This window comes from Neopsephotus bourkii, unplaced genomic scaffold (genome assembly GCF_033783945.1).
Source record: "Neopsephotus bourkii isolate Nb327-2 ecotype Australia unplaced genomic scaffold, CSIRO-AGI_Nbou_v1 NB_281, whole genome shotgun sequence".
In the NCBI taxonomy this organism is placed as follows: domain Eukaryota; kingdom Metazoa; phylum Chordata; class Aves; order Psittaciformes; family Psittacidae; genus Neopsephotus; species Neopsephotus bourkii.
Genome location: NW_026900790.1, coordinates 1,183,866 through 1,204,875, shown reverse-complemented (window position 1 = coordinate 1,204,875; position 21,010 = coordinate 1,183,866). Strand labels below are relative to the sequence as shown.

At 46.6% G+C, this 21,010-nt stretch overlaps 1 protein-coding gene across 1 annotated transcript in view; it reads right to left on the bottom strand.

Annotated features, from left to right (window-relative positions):
* Nucleotides 1-5,893: 5,893 nt before the first annotated feature.
* Nucleotides 5,894-21,010, bottom strand: part of EXOC4 (exocyst complex component 4) — a 393,637-nt gene continuing 378,520 nt past the window's right edge. Inside the window, exon 18 of the mRNA XM_061346823.1 lies at nt 5,894-7,235. Coding sequence (XP_061202807.1) covers nt 6,998-7,235 — 238 coding nt within the window. The 3' untranslated portion in view covers nt 5,894-6,997. The remainder of the gene's footprint in view (nt 7,236-21,010) is intronic.

Below are 21,010 nucleotides of genomic sequence, written 5' to 3'. Positions count from 1 at the left end.
AGCACCCAGCATGAGCAAAGCAATAGGCTGATAAGTCTCATATGAGGGGCTTGGGAAGCTCAGGTCTCCCTCTCTCTCATTAGCTTCCCATCTTCCCCACAGTCTGAGCCTGCTGGGGACTTTGCTCCTGAGGACAAGGTGGCTGCAGATCCCTGCTCCTAACGTCTGTCCCAACCTGGAGGTGAGAACTTCCTTCCTTCAGCCCAACACCTTGTCTGCCCCCAGCAAGTCTCCTCTCCTCTGGTCCCTTGCTGGCCATGGTGGGATGTGCCACCAGGTAAGGGACAAAAAAGGCACTGTGAGGGATCAGATGTGACCCAAAGACTGTCCCTTAGCATGGGGGGACAAAGACTGCTTCAGGAGCAGCACTGTAGGTACCATGAGAGAGAGGATGCCTGTTATCACAGAGCTGATGGGGGGACTTCACCGGGAGCGAGAGCGGTAGCTTTGCCTCAGCTGGATGGCAGAGGCACAAAAGATAACCATGACATTAATGACCACAGGCCTTTGGAAGTGCTCAGCACCAGGGTCAGGATTCAAGCTGCTTTCTGTGTCTCTCTTCCCCAGCCCTGCTTTCACCCCTCCCATTGCCAGAGCCACAGCGGTGGCTGGGTGCCACCAGATGAGCACGCTGAGCTCTAGCAGTGAAGGGAGTGATTGTGCCAAATAGAGCTCATGCTGCATCTCAGTGGAGGAAATTACAAACACTGAAGTCCAAGGCCCTAACAGTCCAATTTTCTCCACTGATTGCCACTGTGCCTAAGCCTCACAGAGTAAATAATGAACACCGATGCAATGAACCTCCCAATAAATCGCTCCTGATGAATTTCACCCAGGTCACCCCAAAGCAAATGTAATGATTAGATGCTGTCTGCAGCTGCCTAATTTCGCCCTGGTTCAGTTGTTAGATCCAATCAGCAAAGGAAGGCGCAGAAAATAAAGCAAAATGCCTCATTTCTGAGCACGCTCCCTGTTCGATGTGAAGAGCTGAAACACGAACTGCAGGGCACAGCTTCAGCTGAGACTGACAAGGTGGTTTTGCCCAGTAATGAAAGAGCAGGGGTAATACACCAGGGACCATGGCCTGGAGAGCAACATTTGGCTTCCTTGCATCCCAGCTTCCTTTCAAGTTTAGCATCCATCACCACCGTTGGGAGTACAAACGCTTCAGGGCAGAGCATCCCCTGCTATGCACATGCACAGCAGCGCACATCCAGCCTTGCCCGAGGCTCAGGTTGCTACCGTGATGTAATTGATGTGGGTCAATGGGTATTTAAAGTGCAGCAGGATGAATCCTTGGATAACACATTCCTGAAATGAGAGCACAGTCAGCTCTGTGTGCAGTGATGGACGGGGCTTGTGTATCACACGATGTTCCGCTATGGGAATTCATCCCGAGGACTAAAGAGCAGGGCATTAAGTGGCCATTTGTGTGACTTCTCCGTGTCTCAGCTCAGGAAAATGACGTATTCTCCCCACCAAAAAAAAGCTCCCCACTTGTCTAAGAGCAATAGGATTGGCATTACTGCAATGCTAATCTCCTCCTGGCAACTCTCCCCCGGCCCCTGTCTGCGTGCCCTCCCCCTTTATTGCCATCTACCACATTCAAGCAGAAATTTGCAATTATGACTCATGCTAATAAAGTAAAAACTCAGCCAAGGAAAGGCAGAAAGAGAGACTCAGTGGGATGACTCCTCTGCAGAGCTTTCCAGCCAGTGCTGGCTCTGAACGGCTGCACTCATCCCACCTGTGAGAGATTATGAGGTTAGGGAGATTCACACCATGAGATCCCTGGGGACCTGCCTATCTATCATCTGCCTATATCTATCTATCTATCTATCTATCTATCTATCTATCTATCTATCTATCTATCATCTATCTATTTATCTATCTCTATCAATCATCTAATCATCTATCAATATATCACCTATCTATATCTATCCTCTATCAATCTATCATCTATATATCTATATTCTATCTGTCTATCTAATCATCTATCAATATATCATCTATATCTATCCTCTATCAATCTATCATCTATCATCTATATATCTATATTCTATCTATCTGTCTATCTATCTATCTATCATCTATCTATCAGTCTAACTATCTATCTATTGATGTATCTATCAATCAGTTTGTGAAAACCCACACTATGAGATCCATGGAGGGGGGGCTGTATATCTATCCATCTATCTGTCTCTAGGTCTATCTATAGTCTATCTGTCTATTCACCTGTGTATCTATCCATCTACCTATGTATCTATCGATGTATCTATCAATCTGTAGATCCATCTACCTATTGTCTATCAATGTATCTATCTGTCCATTTGTCTATGTACCTATCGATGTATCTATCAACTGATCCATCTATCTACTGTCTATCTATTGATGTATCTATCAATCAATCTGTCTATTGTCTATGTATCTACATACCTACCTACCTACGCACGCATGTGTGTGTACATACATACATCTGCCAGACGGGCAGGTTTACATCATCCTTAATCAGAAGGATGTCAAGAGGGATGAGGCACTCAGGAGAGGATGAGCTGATGAGAGATACTCAACTTTGAAAGGAACCAGAGCAATTTGCTTTTCTTTCCACTTCTGCTATTGTGCCTGGTGCACAACAGTGTGATAATTAAAACCCACTAAAGATTATGAGGCTGTAAAGAGGAAATCATGAAACTCTCATGAACTTTTACAGCCCCCATGAAAGTGTTTCAGTTTTTGGTCTGGAGAAGTATTTCCTTGTCTCTTTAAGCACCAAAGGGCCACATCCATGGAATGATTTCTCTCTGGTGGAGCTGACAGCGTTTCATTACAAAACAAAACCTCCAGGCCTTGCCCATAAACTGTTGTGTCCTGCAGGGTCAAGACTGCAAAACTGCTTGTAGACAAGAACCGGTGCAGAGAACACAACCAGAGGTGTTACCTGCTGCCTTGTGAGAAGGTACCAGGCTGAGGACTGGGTCCCTCTGTCAGGGAAGAAGTGGGGTATGTTGCACTGTGCATAGCTCAGATCCAAGATGAAGGGGGTTCCTTGGTCTTAGCACAGTTTGCAACACCCTCCCTCATGTGGTTTGTTCCCCTTGGGAAACCATCTTCCACTGTGAATGTGTTACAAATGCCCCATCTGGAATGGTTTTCCTAGGGAAGCTGTGGCTGCCCCATCCTTGACAGTGTTCAAGGCCAGGTTGGACACAGGGGCTTGGAGCAAGCTGCTCCAGTGGAAGGTGTCCCTGCCTGTGGCAGGGGTTGGAACTGGATGAGCTTTAAGGTCCCTTCCGGCACAGATTGTTCTGTGATTCTGTGATTTCATCTGTGTTACTGGGTTCTACAGGTTGAGGGGGATGGCGAAATAGCAACCAGACAACATGCTGGAGAAAGGAGAAGTGAATCCTTACAAGGAGTGCCAGTGTTTCCCAAGGGCTGGCACTCTCAGGAGACATGTGCTTCAGCTGAATCTATAAGAACTGATAAACTCAGGAGAGCCAAAGCCTATCAAACCTGCACTAGACCATGAGAGCACATGAGCAGCAAGAAGGGACTGTGAGACTCGCTTCAAACCCAAGTGGCTGGTGGTTGTTGTATGGAGGTGTTGAGTACAGGATCACATGGACACCTGGGTGAGACAGTGTGCTTCAAGGGACCTTCCAAACACCTCCTTAGAAACCACTGGTGAACCAGTACTACATTCTTCTTCCAGCCACCTTTGTGGTTGGCCTCCCAGCTGTGGCTCCAGAGGGGTGCTTATGAGTGTGTGGGCACTGTGAGTGGGTAAGCCAGTGTGTTGTCTGATTAGTTATTTACTATTAAACATATATAAGGATGCTGGGGAGGGACTCTTCATTAGGGACTGTGGTGATAGGACAAGGGGTAATGGGTTAAAACTTAAATAGGGGAAGTTTAGATTGGATATAAGGAGGAAATTTGTTGCTGTGAGGGTGGTGAGGCACTGGAATGGGTTGCCCAGGGAGGTTGTGAATGCTCCATCCCTGGCAGTGTTCAAGGCCAGGCCGGGCAGAGCCTTGGGTGACATGGTCTAGTGTGAGGTGTCCCTGCCCATGGCAGGGGGGTTGGAACTGGATGATTTTAAGGTCCTTTCCAACCCAAACTAGTCTATAATTCTATGATTCTGTAACAGCTTGATTCTACCCACAATAACAGCTTAATGAACAAAAAAGCTCCCAAAAGATCTCTCCCCTCTATTCCCTATTAGCAAGAGAGGATTTGCAACAAACACACAAAACAGACCCCTTGCATCCAGGCAGATTCCGTGGCAAAATAGCCCCTGATTGCTTATAGTATCTTGGCCTTTGTAACGTGGGTTGCTGGCACACTGTTAGTGCTGTCTTCAAACACACATGGAAAACTGAATCATACAGAGATGGATCTGCTGACTACTTAATGATCTCTCTTGGAAAGCAGCACAGACAGTGGGTGACATGCACACAGAAAACTAGGTGTATTGCCTAAACATGAGCTTCCCGGAGGCTTCCATGCTTCAAAATCATAATCTTCATTGTGAACGTTACAGTTTAAATCACCTTTTGGGAAGCATCTGGAGCTGCTGGAGTGAGTGCAGAGGAGGCCATGGAGATGCTGTGAGGGCTGGAGCAGCTCTGCTCTGGAGCCAGGCTGAGAGAGCTGGGCTGGGTCAGCCTGGAGAAGAGAAGGCTCCTGAAGGGGAGACCTTAGAGCAGCTCCAGTGCCTAAAGGGGCTGCAGGAAAGCTGGAGAGGGGCTTGGGACAAGGGCCTGTAGGGACAGGCCAAGGGGAATGGCTTGAACCTGCCAGAGGGGAGACTGAGATGAGGAAGGATCTCCAATCTGGCTTGCATGTATGAAACAGCTTCTTTTATGTTCCTCCAAAGTCTGGATATGAAATAGCCTGCTTTCCTCTACCTACACTGCAGCACATCTCAGTGTTTGAGCAGGTGACTACAGATCTCGTGTGTTACCCCACAGAGACCTCCACATCATCATATGTGTTACCATGATGGCATCTTCCACCCTCACTCATGCAAATTCATCAAGGAAAGGAAGGAAATCTCATAGTGTCCTGGGTTCAGCAGTAGCAGGCATTTTTTCTCTTTCTTAGTAGCTGGTGCAGTGCTGTGTTTTTGACTTTTAGCCTGGGAACAGTGCTGATAACACCGATGGTTTTAGTTGCTGCTCAGTCATGTTTACTCTGACCAAGGACTTTGTGAGCCTCATGCTCTGCCAGGGAGGAGGGGAAGCTGGGATGAAGCAGAGACAGGACACCTGACCCAAACTGACCAAAGAGGTATTCCATACCACAGCACGTCAGGCCCACTGTATAAACTGGGGGCAGTTACCTGGAAGGGCTAGATCACTGCTCGGTCAGGCTGGGTATCAGTCGGCGGGTGGTGAGCGGTTGTATTCTCTTCCCTTGTTATTTCCCTTATCATTATTATCATTGGTGGCAGCAGCAGTGGTTTGTGTTATACCTCAGTTACTGGGCTGTTCTTATCTCAATCCCATGGGAGTTACATTCTTTCCATTCTCCTCCCCATCCCTCAGGGAGGAAGGGGGGAGTGAGCGAGCAGCTGCGTGGCTGACTGGGCTTAAACCACGACTCTAAGGCCAACACTGGCATAAGAAAATTGAGTTCATGAATACAATGAGAACAGAAACCAAAAAGAAGATTCCTAAGAACTGGAACTCTTGGGTTCTGCTTTTAACATGGCGGTTGAGAAGCTTCTTGTCCAGTTGGCCACGGTAGTTGGGGATTAGACCGCATGATGATTCAGAAGACACTTCCAAACTGATGTCACCTTGAAGGACACTTTTATGTAATCAGACCTGGAAGAGAATCTTTTAAACACCACAAAAGGAACAGTTCTTAAAAAAACCCAGACAAAGCCTTTGAAGAGCCTTCAAACATCCTTTAATTCTGCAGTTTCAAGACTGACACACAAGCACTTACACAGCTCAGACAGAACCTATCTCAGCATGTGAGACCCAGCTTGGCACATACAAGTGTATGCTGGGTTTGGAGGGATGGTAGAAACTCAGCCTCAGTTTATAAGGAACCTTCTAGAGCTGCCTTCATATGGTCAAGGAAGGGCAGAAATGGTGACATGAGTGTGCCTCAGACTGAAGAGCTGGGATCTGCCCCTCCTCCTGCCCTTGCTGATCATCAGTGCTGAGCTCCATAAGCCTGCATGTCCTTCCAGTGTATCAAATGACAATTACAGAACATCTTTTGGGCCGGGGAGGCTCAAAAACAGAAACAGAGAATGAAGTTTTGCTATTACCTTATATTGGCAATTTTCTCCTACATCCAACATCATCCAGCGCAGTATGAGCTGTAGAAACAATGCCATATGGCTCTGTGATAATGAAAAACTGCAAGTGGAAACAAATGGTCCCATGTTACCTCCCACTATGAGAACTGGCTTATCACTGTCTGAAGGAATAAGGAACTAGATCTCTTTGCAGTAGAAACAGCAGAAAACTTAATGCATTTACAGCTGTCATGGAGAATAGCAGCAGCAGAGCTGAAACGGGCTCCACGCAGCAATGCTGTTGGAACAGCATCAAAACCATCACCCACATGTGACCAGCAGGTCTGAGCTGGACTGTGATGATGCTGTTTGCTTTAGTGTGGTCTGAAGGCTCTGACCTAACCCAGTGTGAAACCTGCTCTTTCCCCACCAGAGACAGCAGCTTGCCTGACATCTCGAGACAAAGCAGCAGCAAGAGAGCAAAGCCAAATATCCCACCCCAATCTCCACCAGGATGCCTGTTCCTGTTGTACAATCCCTCTTAGGAGAACACGTTAAATAAGCATTATGTGATTACACACCAAACTCCCCAAAACAACCTCAACCCCAAATCTCAAATGGCATTTTCCTTCTCAATGCCACCCCAAAGAGACTTGCATTTGCTTTGATTGCAACAGAAACACAGAGGCTTGAACCTGCAACCCACCAGCCCCTGCTGCTCAGTTAATGGGACAGAGCAGATCACACGGTGGTGATTTTCTTGTCCTTGGTGGCTTGTTTGATCGCAGCCTGCTCACAAATGATCTCCTTCAGCCTCTGCAACCTCATGTTCTGGGTGGTTTGGTCTCCTACTCCTGTCTGGCTCCGATGCAGTAGGTTCAGGGCATAGATGTACTCCAGCTCAGTGTACTTCACCCCTTGATCCACCACCAGGTTTAGCAGCTCATCTGCTGTGTTGTAGAGCATCTCGTAATACTGCCTGAAAAGCAAGCAAACAAAACATCCACTCTGGTGAACAGTGATATGTGATGATATGTGGAAGGTAGACTCAGATTAGATATAAGGAAGAAATTATTTATTATAAGGGTGCTGAGGCGCTGGCACAGGGTGCCCAGAGAAGCTGTGGCTGCCCCATCCCTGGCAGTGTTCAAGGCCAGGTTGGACACAGGGGCTTGGAGCAAGCTGCTCCAGTGGAAGGGGTCCCTGCCTGTGGCAGGGGTTGGAACTGGGGGAGCTTTAAGGTCCCTTCCAACTCAAACCACTCCATGATTCTATTCTCCTGACATTTATCTCTGTAGAATACCATTAACTATTACTTTTATCCATCTGTGCCATGAGCAGAGAATACTGCATCAGGTGCTGCACAAAGAGAGCACAGCCATATTCTGATTGAACATCAGTAGATGCTAAGTGGGCATGTACATGCACAGGGGAGCAAATCTCAACAAATCTGCTCTCCACACTCATCCACACTCAGCTAGAACACAGACTATGGGGAATAGGGGGTTTGTCTTTCCTAGTAGTTACCATCAGCTGAGATGTCACTGGTATCCAGCAAACAGAAACCGGTATCTAGATGGATGTATATAAATATATGGGTTCAAACTGAAACAGGGGAAGTTCAGGTTGGAGATAAGGAAGAAGCTCTTCCCTGTGAGGGTGCTGAGGCGCTGGCACAGGGTGCCCAGAGAAGCTGTGGCTGCCCCATCCCTGGCAGTGTTCAAGGCCAGGTTGGACACAGCGGCTTGGAGCAAGCTGCTCTAGTGGAAGGGGTCCCTGCCCGTGGCAGGGGTTGGAACTGGAGGAGCTTTAAGGTCCCTTCCAACTCAAACCATTCTATGATTCTATATACATGGTGAGGCACAGATGTGTATCCTGACTGCAAGAACAGGAGTCTTCCAGAAACAAAAGAAATCACAGGGACAGGGGAAGTGAAGTTTCTTTGTCCCTAATGAACCCCTGTCGTAGAGAGATGCTAATACAGAGCATGGGAAGAGCTCCCAGCCTAAGCTCCAGGGACCACCAACAGTACTGAGACATGCAGTTAGAGAGAGGGAATATTAAATAATGCAAAATCAAATTTGAGCCAGGAGCTGAAGGTGCCTTTTTTAATAAGTGAAAGATCATCTGAAGAGAAGGAATAATACAGAGGCTGCTGTGGGGCTGGTTTGAATTAATGCAAAGTGGCATTAGGGAAAGAACAGATTGCCAAGAAAGGGAATTTAAACAAGTACTTACTGAAAGGGAAAACATATCAGAGGCCAGAGAATCAATGGGGCAATTCTGACAGCTGTGAATCCCACCACTGCAGAACAGGCTGCAAATGGACATGGGGGTGTGTATTTGTCCTGACTCCACAGCCCAGTGAAGGAGGTGAAACCAGTGAGGGATGCTGGGGCATTCGGGGGCTTTTTTTTTTCGCTCCTTCCATAAGGGAAAGGGCCATGGAGATGCTGCGAGGGCTGGAGCAGCTCTGCTCTGGAGCCAGGCTGAGAGAGCTGGGCTGGGTCAGCCTGGAGAAGAGAAGGCTCCTGAAGGGGAGACCTTAGAGCAGCTCCAGTGCCTAAAGGGGCTGCAGGAAAGCTGGAGAGGGGCTTGGGACAAGGGCCTGTAGGGACAGGCCAAGGGGAGTGGCTTGAATCTGCCAGAGGGGAGACTGAGATGAGCTCTTAGGCAGAAGCTCTTCCCTGTGAGGGTGCTGAGGCGCTGGCACAGGGTGCCCAGAGAAGCTGTGGCTGCCCCATCCCTGGCAGTGCTCAAGGCCAGGTTGGAGCTTGGAGCAAGCTGCTCCAGTGGAAGGGGTCCCTGCCTGTGGCAGGGGTTGGAACTGGATGAGCTTTAAGGTCCCTTCCAACCCAAACCATTCCAGGATTCCCTTATAGCACAAACTGAGTATGGTTTGAAACTGGGAGAAGAGTGTGTAATGCTTGGAAAGCACTGCCTAGAGGTCATGCAGCAGAAGGGGAATTGGGACTCTGGTGCCCTTTATAGCACTTTAGTGAATTCCTGGCACAGCCTTTCCAACCCACACAGCTGTGCTCTGTGCCTCAGTTTCCCCATATATACCACGGGGTAGGATCTGGTGTCAGGATTCGGTGCTCTAGTTATCACCAACACAAAGCATCCTGTTCTAGAGGAAGCTGTGCATTTATAAAGGTTTACAAGCCTCCTTTATGCAGGAGGGGTCCCAATCCTGAGCAGACCCTTCCAGGTCTGGGATAAGGGGAAGGTTCTCACATACAACCCCGCTGCAGCAGGCTCCATCAAGCCATGACACTCAGCTGTAGTTTAAGTCCCTTTGGGGTATCGAAACCAAAAAACAAGTGGTGCATGATGGAAAGTAACCCTTTTTCTAGAGGAACTGGTTAACTTCATAACCAATGACATTACAACATTACAATATAACATCTGTAATGATCTTATACTGTTATATATAACATCATTACAGGTGTTATACACCCTTGTTAAGGAAAGGATGTGAAAACCTCAGGGAAGGAGAAGTGAAAAGGTTGGAACTGGGTGACCTTTAAGGCTCCTTCCTACCCAAATCATTCTGTGATTCTGTGATTCTCTGATTCTTGTCTGTTTCAGCCAAATACCGAGCACTTCTTTGACTGAAGAGCAAATCAAGGCAGAAATGGGCTGGAACATCCAAAGAGGAGGTCCCTGCATCACTCCTCTATGCTTCTGCAGAGCACAAGGGCAGGCTGCAGTCTAATCCTTAGGTCTTGGTGCAATAAATGATTTAAAACACAAGAGCAGGAAAAGTTATCACCTCCCTCCTTTTCCCTCCTCTTTGAATGCATTAAAATAGCAATCAGGGCAAACATGGCAAAGCTGCATATTCAATTGCTCCTGTCCCTTACTTTGCAGGCTCCCAGGTCTGGCTTAGCTTTGCCTTTGCAGGGAGCATCCAGCATGCTGTCAGACTGCAAATCACTGCAGCAACGACTGTAGAGCTGCTGTAACAACGCTATATGTTAGAGTGGCTCAGGTCTCACCCACTATGGTAGCCAATAGAAGAAGAGCTCTGTGCTCCTATCTCCTCTGTATCCTTCAAGGCATCATCTACTGCTGTGACCCGAGAATATGCTCCTCTGGTTGGAAGTCTGCACCAACACAACTGCTGTTGAGATCAGCAGGAGAAAGGGCTCATGGCCAGAGGGGGAGGACTCCAAAACCATCAAAACAAAGAACAAGGCCAGGATTTGGGTTGTGTGCTCAAAAGAAGGGAGTGTGAGCGAATGGGAGACATACATGTAGATACAAATAAAGAATACAGGGTATGAGGCACAAAAATAGCTCCTGGGGATGAATGATCAGCTCAGAAAACAATGGAGCTGTTTGGCTTCACACAGCCATACAGATATATGTGGAACCATATACCAAGATACAAGCTCCTGGAACTGATGGAAGACTAGTTCACCAGCATCACAGACTGCTTCGAGGGGACTTTGAGGTGGCCTCTGCTCCAAGGATGAATTATTCCCTTAGAAGCAGGGGGTAAATGGGTCAGACAAGTGTCTCAATGAGAGTACTTCCCTTAGAAAAGAAAGGGAAATGGTGCAAGCCATTCAAGAACAGGCTTGGTAACACTGTGGTCTGTGGGAACCCCAAATCCCCCTGACTTATGATGTGATGAAAGACGTTTGTTCAGAAGGGCAGGTAAGGACTGGGAAGACCCTGCACATCCGTGTACCAGCTGCTGTTTGCAGAAGGCATCTGAGTAATCCCTCAAGCTCCAAACTCCTCAGGTCTGGGTAACACGGACCCACTCTGTATCAGCTACTGATTTCAGCTCCTCTGCACAGGATGGAGAGCCAACAGCACAACTGGGGGTCAACCAGAAGCTGCTGTGCCACCCACCACACAACATATGATTTACTGCCCTTCATGTTCACATCTCAGACTGTGCTGCTGATAGTGCCGCACGAGGCCACATTTTTGACACAGGGACTGGAAATCCCTATGTAGCTCAGACAAGCAGCATTTTGCAGGGCTGCTCTGTCCCCAGCAGAGCCACAGCACTGAATCCTAGCTTTTGATAAACATCAATAGCAGAAGCCACAAAACCCTGGGAGCATCTTTCTCCATCCTGGATTCAGGAAGGGGGAGACTAAACCCAACCTCATCTCCAAGCACAGGAACAGATTTAGCAGTTTAACTGCTAATGATGCTAACACTGCCATCCTGGCACAACAACAAAGCATGGAGAATTCCCCATAAACCTTTTGGTATGGAAAACCATATCAAAGCCATACCATGCCTTGGCTCAGGAGCACATTATGGTAAGACCCGTGTGTCCAATCCACCTCCTGCCATGCTGATGGATATCCTTTAAATCTTGGCTCTTCTTACAGGTAGACACATAGAATCCCAGACTGGTTTGTGTTGGAAGGGACCTTAAAGCTCATCCAGTTCCAACCCCTGCCACTGGCAGGGCTGCCTCACACTAAATAAACCATGTCACCCAAGGCTCTGTCCAGCCTGGTCTTGAACACTGCCAGGGATGGAGCATTCACCACTTCCCTAGGTAACAGTTACATCTGTTTAATTATGCCTTGTAGAAACTAAGATCCCACATTTGAATGGCAGCTTCCAACCTGTCATTGCTCATTCCCTGAGTGCCCAGAAGCTGCTGTCAGCCTCTGAACCTTCTGGTTTAGAAGGTTTGGGTATTTATCATGATGCTTCAATGCACAGTCAGAAATCTACTGTAAGGTTAATCTGAGGGCAGTGGCAGTAGCTCAAGAACAGTTGTACAGACGAGGTGTAGAATAAGCAGGAAGACTGCCAAGGTAAATACTTAGGTTCAGGAAATATTGCTCACCTTCAGGGAGGTTATGCTGAGCAGATGTGAAATGAGATTTTAACCTGTGCCTGCTTGGGTTTGGTTTCCAACACAATGACAGGGAGGATGTCTTGGATGGGGCAATCTCTCTGAGATGGCAAGTCTTTGCTCCATATTCTTATGGCTCATGTTCTTATGGTCCATTTTAGCATAGAATCATAGAATGGTTTGGGTTGGAAAGGACCTTAAGAACATCCAGTTCCAACCCTCTGCCACGGGCAGGGATACTTCACACTAGACCACGTCACCCAAGGCTCTGTCCAGCCTGGCCTTGAACACTGCCAGGGATGGAGCATTCATCACTTCTTTGGCCAGCCTGTGCCAGGGCCTCGTCTTATGGTCCATATTCTCATGGTCCATAAGATCCATGGTCTTTTCAAGGTGACAGAGCACCTTAAAAGAAGAAGGAACAAGAACTAAAGCTCTGCCTGTAGTCAGACGGATCACTGGACAAGCTCAGCAATGCAAGTCCATCTTACAGCTGCCTTCCTTTTCAGCCTGTCCCAAATCTTGGATTACCGAGGAATTCCGCACTACTGGACACAGGATTCATCTGTCACTCCTTTCAGGATCAGATTATTTTTTAATTAAAAATGTCCTATACAAGAAAGAAGAGAGCAAACGAGACAGCACAAGGGAGCCAAAGGTATGCATTTATAATAGGGTGCAATTAAAACCCTGCTGCTTTGGCATGGCATTGCCTTGGGCCAAGCCCTATTTGCATGAGTAATTATTCACTCCATTATGAAGTCTGCTCAACTTTGCCTCCCTTGTCTTTGAAAGTATTAATAAATATTGATCAGGCACATTCCTGTTTGCCTTTGCCCAAGCAGCTCTGATGGCCTCATCTTCCGATGTTATCAAATAATGAAATATGAAAGAGGGAATGGGATGAACCTCTTGTTGGGCGATTTTTGTTATTTAGGCTCTTCATTTTACTTTCAGAAGTGTATTTGTCCCTGCCATAATAAATGTTCTTTTGATTATTAAGAGGAGGCTGGGAAAAGCAAGTTAGTAAGGGATGGGGGAAATAAATGGATGGCAAGTGAGGGAAATCTCCATCCGGTGAAAGGCTGGCAAACTGCTCTGCTTCTTTGTAATGCTGAGGTTTAAAACCAGGGAGAAGAATTAATATTTATCAAAAACTGATTCTATCATCTGAAAAATAGGTTACTAAATAATAATAGTGGATTAGCTAAAAATTACCTGGATTCAGTGTGTGCTTGAGCCCAGAACCCCCCCATGTGCTGGGCTGCACCCCCAGAGCATGAGCAGCAGCTCAGGGAGGGGATCCTGCCCCTCTGCTGTGCTCTGGGGAGACCCCCCCTGCAGTCCTGATCCAGCTCTGGGGCAGCAGCACAAGAGGGACGTGGAGCTGTTGGAGCGAGTGCAGAGGAGGCCATGGAGATGCTGCGAGGGCTGGAGCAGCTCTGCTCTGGAGCCAGGCTGAGAGAGCTGGGCTGGGGCAGCCTGGAGAAGAGAAGGCTCCTGAAGGGGAGACCTTAGAGCAGCTCCAGTGCCTAAAGGGGCTGCAGGAAAGCTGGAGAGGGGCTTGGGACAAGGGCCTGTAGGGACAGGCCAAGGGGAATGGCTTGAACCTGCCAGAGGGGAGACTGAGCTGAGCTCTTAGGCAGAAGCTCTTCCCTGTGAGGGTGCTGAGGCGCTGGCACAGGGTGCCCAGAGAAGCTGTGGCTGCCCCATCCCTGGCAGTGCTCAAGGCCAGGTTGGACACAGGGGCTTGGAGCAAGCTGCTCTAGTGGAAGGGGTCCCTGCCCGTGGCAGGGGTTGGAACTGGAAGAGCTTTAAGGTCCCTTCCAACCCAAAGCATTCTGGGATTCTGTGACAAGAAAACACATTTTATAAAATAAACGCTGTCCTTACGATGCTGTCACCTTTCTGCAAGCTGGAATTGGCCCGGGAAGCTGTACCATCATATGAAGAACACCTCTGTACTAAGAGCAGACAGTGAAGGTGAAGTATCGTTAGTGGGAACGGTTCCCAGTGCATGAAGAGACATCTCACAGGGAAACTAAAACTGGAGAAGAGAACTGACACGCAAAAGAACTTGGTTTGTTGGGTTTTAAATAGCAATTGTAAAAGAAAACATTGAGTTGCCAAAACAAACCCATTTTGCAAGGATGCATTTTGAATATAAGTATATATATATATATATATATATATATATATCAAAATAGAGGGTCTTCTGAACTCTGTTCTTGGAGAAAGGGTACAAACTGAAGAGGCTTTCTCATTTAGAGAAGATCCTTGGAAAGGCAATCAGGATGAGCCAAGCTCCTCTGAAGGCTATTAATACCATTCTCCATTTAAATGCTAATATTAACCTATAACCCAAGGCCTGCACACAAAAACAGTGTTCCAAAAGACGGCCAACTGAATTCAACATTAACTTCTGATTTCCCTTAGAATAACTTGATCCCTTTTAAGAGCAGGACCTTCAGATGAGCAGTGCAATGTGTCAGAATAAAGGATCTTACTTTAATTATGCCTTCATTATAGAGCCGGGTTCCTACTCTGCAGCAGTGCAGATGGAAACTTCTTCACAAGGCAGGAACTCAGATCTTACCCAAAAGGAACAAAACCCCCTAATTCTGTGCTTTATCTCTCTCCTTTTGGGGGGGATTAGGGAGTCATTTTTATAGCACCCACAATATCTTGGATATTGTAATAAGAAAGTAAAAAAGGTTAACTGTGAAGCACTTACAGACTCAATATAGACAAAACCTGAAAGAGGGTTGATTCAGACTAGATATAAGGAAGAAATCGTTCATGATGAGGGTGGTGAAATAGAGGCACAGGTTGTTCAGAGAGGCTGTAGATGACCCATCCCTGGAAACATTCAGTGTTGGGCTGGATGGGGCTTTGAGCAACCTGATCTAGTTGAAGATGTCTCAGCTCATGGCAAGGGGTTGGACTAGATGAGCTTTGAAAGGTCCCTTCCAAAGGTCAGCCAAACTGTGCACTGATTCTGTTAAGAACCACATGAACAATGAGCATGGAAATGAAGAGGAAAAAAGACCAAAGCTGCAGTTATGAAGTCACTCAAGTTTGATACATGAAGATCTTGGTGGATCCATCACATTTCAATATATGGGGAAGGTGAGTGAGTGTAAAAATGGAATTAAAACAAGAAATAACATAATAATAATATGCAATGAAGAAGAAATGGGTTTTCAGCACTGGCTTGACCAAGAAGAGAAACCCATGGGGCTTTTCTGCGTATGGAGCATGAGAAATCTGAGGTGGAAAAGGGAAAGAGATGAGAATGGAGGTGATGGTTACAGAGCACTGGAGATGGAAAAGCCACATAAACCAGCAATTCCTACACCTCCTGAAGACTGCAATGACATCCGCATACATGCATCAGTGATGAGTGTTTAAATCAAGATGGTGCAAGTAGGGATGCAGTTTCTTCTCCCACCTTAGGAGCTTATGATAACAAAACAGAAAGTAGTGATGGAAGGTATCTGCTACATCTTGTACCCACTGTGTAACTGCTGCTCATCTTAAACTGCATCCTTCAGGTCCTCTATGCAGTTACAGCCCTAAAACATGCAACAGACTATCATTATTTATTAAGATTTCTTTCTTGATTTTTTATTAGCCCATAGCAATGCCCATTCTCTGCTTCCAGAAGCACCTGAAGTGCTTTAAGGGAATCCACACAGCTTCGGATGTCCCCATCAGGGATGTTCTCCCTCTGCTAGTCACCCTCAGCTGCTCCTACAAACCATGGCAAGAAAGGGACACCGCTCATGTCTGTCTGGGTTGAGATGAACTGTGGCCAAGAAGCACCTATTTGTCTCCATGGACTGTAGAGGGAACCTAAAATTAGGCCAAACATATTTGTGTGCTGCTATGATCTACATCTTCTCTAGGTGCACCAGAGCCCACTTCATCCAGAGCATCTCAGAAGCCCAAAGGCAGATGCCCCATCACCACACACTACAACACGCAGCAGCACTTGGGCAGGAGGCACAGACAGCTCTGAGCTGTGTTACTACAAGGAGGAGAGTGTCAAGAACACGAAACCCACTTACTAAGCTCAGAAGTGCAAACACCAAAGTGAAATCAGTTGTAAAAGAAAACAAAACATGAGAGGAAGACTTAAAATGAATTTATAATTCATGAGTGCTTCACGCTCCTGCAAATCACAGCCCTTAATAAAGAATCAGGGCTGAGATGTAAGGGTAATATTGTTATTATTGGTTTATATAGCTGGAGAAACTGAAATAGCAATTAAGTAATTTATCCAAGGTAGAAAACAGTGTCAGAGATGGGAAGCCCTCACACCTTGATCGAAACCTGCTTTTGGGACTGCAGTGCACAGAACTCCGATCAGGGTACAGAGCCAGACGAACAAAGTAGATGTATTTATTCAGAAGGGTATAAGTAAAGTCTTCTAATTAAAGACAACCCAATTATAAATCCAATTACTTTCCCTTTCTAAACTTCAACCACAGACGGTGTATGAAGCACTAAATACAAATCAGCTCACCCATGTCTTGGCGTCTGTACAGACAAAGCAGCTTTGTTTTAATGGCTAATTCTGGAAAACACCCCACAAATGCAGCCAACACCTTTGGGCGCAGCTCTGGGTCACTGAAGGGCTTGGTTTTCTCTCTACTGCAAGTCTTTCTGTGAAACACAAGTGATAAATCACCAGTAAAACATGGAGCTAATTAGCAGAGGTGAGGTACGTGCAGAACATAACTTCTCTTCCAAAAGATCTATCCTTTTCTCTCCCCTCCTTTTCATCCTGATACCTGGTAAGCTCTACCTTACAGAATCCCAGACTGCTTTGCTGGAAAAGACCTTAAAGCTCATCCACTTCCAACCCCTGCCACAGGCAGGGACCCCTTCCACTGGAGCAGCTTGCTCCAAGCCCCTGTGTCCAACCTGGCCTTGAACACTGCCAGGGATGGGGCAGCCACAGCTTCTCTGGGCACCCTGTGCCAGCGCCTCAGCACCCTCACAGGGAAGAGCTTCTGCCTTATCTCCAACCTGAACTTCCCCTGTTTCAGTTTGAACCCATCACCCCTTGTCCTATCACTCCAGTCCCTGATGAAGAGCCCCTCTCCAGCATCCTTGTAGCCCCCTTCAGACACTGGAAGCTGCTCTGAGGTCTCCACGCAGCTTCTCTTCTCCAGGCTCAACAGCCCCAGTGTTCTCAGCCTGTCTCCATACAGGAGCTGCTCCAGCCCCTGAGCATCCTCATGGCCTCCTCTGGACTTGCTCCACCAGCTCCATGTCCTTCTTATGCTGAGGACACCGGAACTGCACACAGTGCTGCAAGTGGGATCTCAGGAGAGCAGAGTTCCCCTTAGCAAGCAGACCCCATCAGAAGAGTCCTTCACCCATCGGTAGCTACCAAACATACCTGTTTTGATCCAAACCCAACAATCTTGTACCACCGAGCACCTCCCCACTTACATCATCACGGTTTGGATCCAGTTCCAAGCCACTTGATCCTAAATAAAGCTGGGAAAGGTGGTTTTCTTTTGCCACAGTAACTGTTGTTCCCAAAGTGTAGCTAAAAGTGTATTAGATTTTGCTGAGTGGAGCAATCTTTGCAGTACTTTCCATTGAACTGCTGACTCTCTGCTTTCAGGCTACATTCATCCCCACGCTCCCTGTCATTTATGCATGAAGCAAGGGGAAAAAATTGCTTAATATTCTTTATAAACTGGCAGATGGGATAGATATTTTGTTTCCTTTTTACTATATGCAGTAAAATGCAAATGTGTGTGGCTTATTTGCACATGCTGCCATTAAGAACTGATATTTCAACAGGCCAGATTAGCACTTTTCCTGATTCATTAAAAAGATTTTTCCCAATCACTTGCACACTCACAACCAATTTGAATACGATATGTGGATTGAACAGAATTTTTATATAGATATATAAAATTGCATTTATCTGCTTGAACCATTACATTTACTATTTAATATGTACTTTCCAGCTCACTTGGCTAGAATTTCATTGCTCTTTATCTGTATAAATTTAATTAGCCTTGATATCATCAATATATTCTAGAACTAATTAAAGATTTAGATAAGTGCTGAGGGTGCTTGTTTAATACCCTATAAAGTTCCATTTGGAGAGGGAGGATTTCCATTGTTCATTGTATCAGCCACTGTGGAGCTACAAGGAGTGTCTCAGACATTGTTTTTGAGACATTAGTTAATGGGGTTTAATGGATTTATCCTCCCTTTGAAAAGCTGTGTAATTACTGTGTATCACTGCACAGTGTGAGGGTGGTGTGAGTTGTTCAGGCATTGGGTTTGCAATGCTATGTGCACGTGTTCCCCTCTGCGATGATGCTGCCGGATGCACGGGGTTCCCCATCATGTGTTCCCAGCAGCGCAGCATTGTCCAAGTCACGAGTGACAAGCAATGGGAGGAAGGCAAAAGGAAATAAAAAGGAAATATTAATAAGGCAATAGTAGAAGCATGAGCAGCAGATCAAAGGAGGTGATCCTGCCCCTCTGCTCTCCTCCCATGAGACCCCACTTGCAGCACTGTGTGCAATTCTGGTGTCCTCAACATAAGGACATGGAGCTGTTGGAGCAAGTCCAGAGGAGGCCACGAGGATGCTCAGGGGCTGGAGCAGCTCCTGTATGGAGACAGGCTGAGAACACTGGGGCTGTTGAGCCTGGAGAAGAGAAGCTGCGTGGAGACCTCATAGCAGCTTCCAGTGTCTGAAGGGGGCTACAAGGATGCTGGAGAGGGGCTCTTCATCAGGGACTGGAGTGATAGGACAAGGGGTGATGGGTTCAAACTGAACAGGGGAAGTTGAGGTTGGAGATAAGGAAGAAGTTGTTTACTGTGAGGGTGGTGAGGCACTGGAAGTGCCCAAGGAAGCTGTGAATGCTCCATCCCTGGCGGTGTTCAAAGCCAGGTTGGACAGAGACTTGGGTGACATGGTCTGGAGTGAGGCGTCCCTGCCCATGGCTGGTGGTTGGAACTGGATGACCTTAAGGTCCTTTCCAACCCAAACCATTCTGTGACTCAATGATTCTATCTGAATGTGGTAGGAAATTGCAAAGTCCATCAAGTCAAGTCTGTAGTAGGTTGTGGTTGGGCCCCAATGATTTAAAGGAGGTTCAAACCACTTGCTGGAGTCAGGCAAACGGCCTAAAGTTCTTGGAAAACTCCAGTTCATGTTTTTCCTTCTGGATCCCTTTGTTTGAATGCTGCAGTGGTTTCAGGAATTAGGAAACTAAGATTCTTTGTGGACATGCTGACACCAAATTTAGTTTATTAAAACTTTTTGCTGAACATATTACCGTTTCTCATGGAAGAGTCCTTTATCCCTGCCCAGGGTAGGGGTTTGGAACTGGATGAGCTTTAAGTTCCCTTCCAACCCAAACCATTTTATGATTTATTTGATTCACTTGTCTCCTGGCACTATTGTTTCTTGTCCTGGTACCTGCACCATTACCTTGCTCCAGCCTCTAAACCAAGAGGAAAACCAAATGATGCTCAGCCTCAAACCCTACCCACTGGCTCATCATCATCAGTTATCACCACCACCAAGACCACCACTAAGATCTCCTGCCTCTGAATGGAGAAAAAAATGGGGCAAAACTAATTCATCCTACCCAAAACCAGACAGTTATACTTGGTTTAAGTGTTTATTACAAAGAAAACACACATCCAGGATGGATTCAATGCCAAACTGTAGTAGACATGAACACAGAACTATGGGTCTTCTGGCTGAAGAAGTTAATGCTTAAGGGCTTCAACCCTCTTCTCCATGCATTCTGCACTGGCCAACATTTCATCACACCCAATATTCCAGTTCTCAATAGTTCTCCTGATGCTTAGAAACCTCCAGATTTAGAGGCTCAAGCTATTTATGGCCAGATGCTACTCATTTGCTCTTATAGCAATATTTCTGGTTGAAATCGCTTTTCCCTCTGCGTTCTACCTAGGGCAAAAGACATTACTTACAGAGGGAAGCCACTGCCTCTCCAAGGTGTTGTTATAGTAGGCAAAGCAACAAGACCATTTTTAATAGCTCCTTTTGAAGAATACCACTCCTGGAAGAGCAGGGATTGGAGCAAGCACCACACACTGTTGTGTGCAGTACAACTGTGGCCTCTTCTGGCCATTCTTGGTGAAGTTTTAGCTCCAGTGGCCTCAACTTTTGAAGCCAACAGATCTGCATTACAATATATTACTGCCAGACAGCATAATCTCTTAGCATTTAAAATGAAAACATCATCAAGGCAATGTCAGTGCAGGATGAGACCCACAGCCATAGATGTGGTTGCTATCTCTATTCTCCACTGCATGGAAAACCAGATATGCTTGTCTTATTGATGGAGTATCTTGGGGATGCAGCCCTTTGCTCACCACTCCTTATGTACAGACTCCACTGAAGTGTGACAGTGGCTCCTTGGAAACAAAGTTAGACCATACAGAGTGAGAAGAGCAGCTCTGCACCACTTCTAAACTGATGGGGTAGTTCATAGCCATCAAAAGCAGAGAAATTGCTCTGCTGTTTTTATTTCCTGCCAGAAATGCATCTTCTAACTGTACGAAACCTCCAGATATCAAAAGAACTCTGCTGTAAGAACTGAACCTGTAGATTTGGTATTAATTTATTAACCTCTTTCTGTTCCCATTTGTCCCTCTGGAAGCAGTTTAGAGACACCATGTTCAGAACTCTTCCATTTTGTCAAAAGGCTGCTTTGTAGCTGAGAAGATGAAGGCCTGCTGAGATTCCCTGCAGTGCCTAAAGGGGCTACAAGAAACCTGGAGAGGGGCTTTGGACAAGGGCCTGTAGGGACAGGCCAAGGGGAATGGCTTGAACCTGCCAGAGGGGAGACTGAGATGAGCTCTTAGGCAGAAGCTCTTCCCTGTGAGGGTGCTGAGG